Source organism: Elephantulus edwardii, unplaced genomic scaffold, assembly GCF_000299155.1.
Source record: "Elephantulus edwardii isolate Elephantulus edwardi_28Jun2011 unplaced genomic scaffold, EleEdw1.0 scaffold00037, whole genome shotgun sequence".
NCBI classification, from domain to species: Eukaryota; Metazoa; Chordata; class Mammalia; order Macroscelidea; family Macroscelididae; genus Elephantulus; species Elephantulus edwardii.
The window spans coordinates 1,808,138-1,813,229 of record NW_006399787.1 but is presented as its reverse complement, the minus strand read 5'-3'; the positions used below and the strand labels follow the sequence as shown (position 1 = coordinate 1,813,229).

Below are 5,092 nucleotides of genomic sequence, written 5' to 3'. Positions count from 1 at the left end.
AAAAGGAAACGCAACGAAGGAACATGGAAGAGCACAATCTCGTACGCAGAGTTGTTTGGACAAGGCTTTCAGAATCTTCACAGGTAAAATAAAATAATTTTGCCAAGCATGCCATATTAATATGCAATACACAGGTGCAAATACAAATGGTTCTTTTCTGCTTCAAAATAAACAGTATCATTTGAAAGCAGTGGTTGCTCAAGTTTGGAAAAAAGTTACAAAACAATGCTACTATGAATACAAGTATTCGGCTACAAAGAGGGCCCAACATGTGAGTTAAATATACAGTAATTCAGGTTCAGTAGCCAAAGAGCAACAAGACAAATCACAACATTTCACTCAGTCAGCACTGCAGCCTGTTAAACTTTTATAGGTAGTTCAGGTCATCGATGTCTTCCTTGGGTGAATTCAAACCCACTCGCAATTTTACTGCAGGATAACTGAACAATTAACTGCTGATTTCATTCCCTCCCTTTTCCCCCTTTCCCTCTTAGTATCAATTAAAAACTGTGTGTGCTTTAAGAGTCATGGGGTAAACAAACAAATCTCAAGAACTACAGGTCAACTTAAAAACCGTATTCACAATAATAGAATCTAAATAAAGCTCTTTAACTACTAGCAAGCTAATCTAGCATTTAGAACAAAGTTCAAAACATAACTTAGAGGGAGAAAGCTGGTAACTGGGGTGGAAAAGTAGGCCAAAAATTGATTAGGCTTTTTGAGAAGTTTAAAAATTCGTGTTAATAAAAGAAAATACACTATATAATAGCTCACAGTTTTCTTCCTTGCAATGTAATTTAAAGTGTTTATATGTTACTTCTGGTAACACAAAAAGGAAAATAAATGGAAGACTAAAAATATAAAGATATATATATATACACACACACACACACACACACACACAACTTAAAATATGAATTTTGTCAAAGATATAATACCATAAAATGTTGATTTAGTTACAAGAACACAAAGGTGAAGACAAGTGTTCCCACAATTCTCCCTGGCAGCTAGTTCACAATGAACACTGCACTGCGTCGTGTCATATCGTTCTTTTAGAGCATTTTACAGAATTCAGAGCTATGTTATTCTTATATACATATTAAACTTCTATTTTTAATGTAGACAGCAAATTTTGTTGCGCTCTTCCTGATGTGCAAAACTGGAGCCCATGTCTTATTATCAATGGCCCGGAAGGGCCACCAAATGAATAGATAAATTTATATTTAGTGGCCATTGATCTTCAACAATTTCCTTTCAATTTACAAAGTCCTTTCAAAAAAATTTTTTGTTCAGTTAGAATAGTAACTTCTCCATTCATTACTAGTAAATACAAGAAACTATTTTAACTGCTAAACTGAGTAATAGAACAATCCAGGACCTAACTACCTGCCCCATGCTTCCATAAATAGACAGACTATTATCTGAATTTTGTTTTAAAGACTAAATCCTTTCATAAGTATAAACTTCACCCCAACAATAAAAAGCTTTATCTACTGTCTGTCTACAGTTTCAGCTAGAATGTATCTTTTTGAAATAAAACTTTTCTGAAGAGCCAAGTTTGGACTTTTTCTAAACATGTGAGACTAAAGTATTATTTTTAAGAGGAAATTTACTTTAATTCAACTCAAGCAAAACTCAAGTCTTCAAATTATCTTTAATATGTACGAATGCCTAATTAAAATAAATAATTCGTTTCTGAATCAAATGTTGTCTCCAAATTAAATGTGATGACTGATTATTTCCTTTCATTCCTGAACAGATGTTTTATGAAGCAGGGAAGTGGTATATGTTACTAAGGGGAAAATACCAAGTAAAAATATTTACGACCTGTTATGAGAGTTCTCAATTGTTTTCCTCATACAAGAGAATTCAAATTCAACACCATAATTCTTACCTTTTGTAAAAAGCTCATATGCAATTTTTACCAAATATAACCACATACAATAAGAAGATTCAATCTATCAAAAGGGAAGTTTCTTCAGTTCATTCTAAGAAGTATCTTTTGATTTAACCCAAACTGGAGGAAAGAATATGGACAAAGCTATACATGCTAATTAGTGGTGGCAGGTACCTGTATTCAAAATTGACAATTATGGTTTTCCTACACAAAACCCAGTCCTGCCCCCTCCCAACAATCACAGGTGCTACAGTTCCATGGCTTGCCAGTTAGAAGTAGTGTCTATTTTGTCAAAGTCTGTCTTGGTTCCAAGTAGCTTTGCTTCTACTGCACTTTTCTGATAGGCAGAAGTTAAGCTTTGGTTGGTATATGTCCCAAATTTCAAATTGTCCACTTCATTTTTTAAAGTCTGTTTTATTTAGAAAAGAAAAAAAAAAGCACTTCTTCACCATTCTGCATCTCCAATGGCTTTGGAAAATATATAATCTCTTCCATTAAGATTCATAATGCCATCCTTGAGGTGAAATTTCCACTTGTTTTTACTTCTGTGTATCTAAAATAAAAGTGCAAAAAATTTAATTATTTTACAGCTGTTGGCAAACAGTTGGAACAGAAACACTTTTTGTTCCTCTCAATGCTTCCAGATACAGTTTTGTCTTTTCTCAAGAAATCCTACTATTTCTATACTTATTTACTTATCCTTAGATGTATTTCCACTCCTTTTATCTACAGACCACCAGGACAGTGAACCTTTCTTCAATATTGTTGATTGCCTTCGAATCAAGCACAACTCATAGAGACTATATGAACAAAAGACCTAATGCCTTTCTATAACTATGGTCGTTTCTCCAAGTTCATAGAGTTCCCATAGGCCATGTGGTTTAGAAGCGGAAGCCACTCCTGCTTCCAAACCTGTTTTACAACTGGGAACTCCACCACTGTACACACTGGGAAACCATTATGGCATTTGACACCCCAATGGAACAAAGTTCAATAACATAGCAAACCTAGAGTACCTAAGTATAACAAAGTGACAAAGAATGATGTACAAAGAAGAAAGATGCTCGTCCAAATATAACAACACTAGTCTCACTTAACAATCTCACTTGGTTAAGGGTTTTCAAGTCGAATATGACTAATAGCGACATAAGTTATCTGGCTCTTCTTTTTCAATATAGACCCGACACGGGATGAGTAATTTTTAAAATGATCCTAAAACACAGACCAGTCAATTCCATGCACATGAAATCGTCTCTTCCATGTTAGATTTGGAAGGCACACTGATCACTGCAATGTCAAATGAATCTTAACAGTTAACACCATGAAGGGGGCAGTAGAGGCAAAAAGGGAACACAGGCGGACCTGGCAGGATGGGCCAGTACCATCACAAATCCTCCTCCAGCCCTCTGTCCTACTGTCAACCCTTCCCTGCTCGGCTCACTGCAGGCCTGCGGGTGGGTTCCTAAATGTATGTATTGGCTTTCCTTCTAACAACTTTCCATGATTGTCTGTCACCATGCCAATTCCACCATTTCCATTCCTTGTCTCTGTACTCCTCTCACGGACACCTTAGCATCAAGTTTATTGCCCTTACCTTCCTTTTCTTCACATATAACGCCATCTATATTGTACACCCTTCTACTCAGGATCTTTTTAATTAATTCCAACCACTAAGTGTGCAAGGTTATTTTTTTTTAAAGTGAATTGCTTGTGAACAAGGGGATTGGACAGTCTGCTAAAAATATACATAAGGTACTACATGGCACTCTTGTAGGATGGGAACATACAAAATCGTGTTAAATTACTGATATAGGGATTGAGTCTTTGCCATTCTGCCAGACTTAAAAACAGCCATCCTCGGAGGTAGAAAATGATGATCTCACCAAAGATGCCCTAAGACATGAATGCATCCCTGAGGTAGAAAGGTCCTACAGCCAGGAGGTTCACAACTGTCAGACCTGAATGGTTGCAAGTGGCGGTGGTGGTGTTGGTAGTGGCATCAAGTGGTGGCAGACACAGACCAGTGTGAGGCAGAGCTACAAGTGTCCTGGCCCACAGAGCAGGAAGCTGAGTGCCTTCAGGGAAGGCAGTCCAAGGTGCCAGGTTTTGGGCACTTTCTTCCATGCCTTTAATTACCACTTTCTGTTGACTGTATTTCCATGAATTTGACAAGAAGGACTATAAACTGAAATGACCTTTCTTCCCTCTCCTAGTAATTCTTACTCGTCATTCAATCCTCATTATAAGCCTCACTTGAATAAAAAGACTCCATGGTTCTCCCTTTTTTTGTTACTGAAAGGGATCTCTAAATGACAGTAATTTCTAGGCTTTCATTTACAAAAAAGTATGCTAGGAAACATTTCATGACTTGACTAAGGTCAGTAAGTGACAAAAGGGATTCTCTTAGTCCAGTCTAATATAAAATACTAACTAAATATAACAGCATAATGTAACATACTATATTCCCAATATAACTAAACAGGTTCCACATACTGATACACATATTGTTCACTAGGGACAATATTAACAGATCCCATTCTTAAAATTAATGCTCCAACCTCCCAGCTGTGATCCATACGGGCTTTTCAACAACATAACTGATGATTATACACAGAGGTCTCATAAAGATGGACAACACAAAAATCAAATAAACTACATCTGTAGCAAGTAACCTCACACAAGACAACGGCTCAGCAGAACAAAGAATCAAATGCAAGTTCAAGCTGAAGCACGCACACACACAAAACCCCTGAAGAAGTCCGTCAGGACCAAAGTATAGCCTTGGGGGAAAAATCCTGCCTGAACTGAGAAACTTGATGGTCTCAAGAAGAGCTTCAATGTACTTAACACTAGTAACTGGAAACCAGAACTGTGCAAAGACATTAAGAATATACATGAATAAAACAACTTCAAAACAAAAAAAGCCCCGGACCAGATGGTTTTACAAGTCAATTTTAGCAAATATTCAGAGAAGAACTATCACCAATTCTACATAAACCATTTCAGAAAATAGAAAAAAAAGATGGAATTCTCTCAGACTCATTCTACGAAGCAAACATATCCTTGATACCAAAGCCAGGAAAGGAGACTGCCACACCCGCCTCGCTGTCCTCTCTGGCCACGACGCCTGTGTGACAAAATGGGTCCTCCGTGCCTGTACGGGGTCTCTGACCTCAAGGATAGCATAAGAGGGAA

At 37.1% G+C, this 5,092-nt stretch overlaps 1 protein-coding gene across 1 annotated transcript in view; it reads right to left on the bottom strand.

Annotated features, from left to right (window-relative positions):
• Positions 1-2,217: 2,217 nt before the first annotated feature.
• Positions 2,218-5,092, bottom strand: part of GTF2A1 (general transcription factor IIA, 1, 19/37kDa) — a 76,637-nt gene continuing 73,762 nt past the window's right edge. The window contains exon 10 of the mRNA XM_006884632.1: positions 2,218-2,450. Within this exon, the coding sequence (XP_006884694.1) occupies positions 2,343-2,450 (108 nt within the window). The 3' untranslated portion in view covers positions 2,218-2,342. The remainder of the gene's footprint in view (positions 2,451-5,092) is intronic.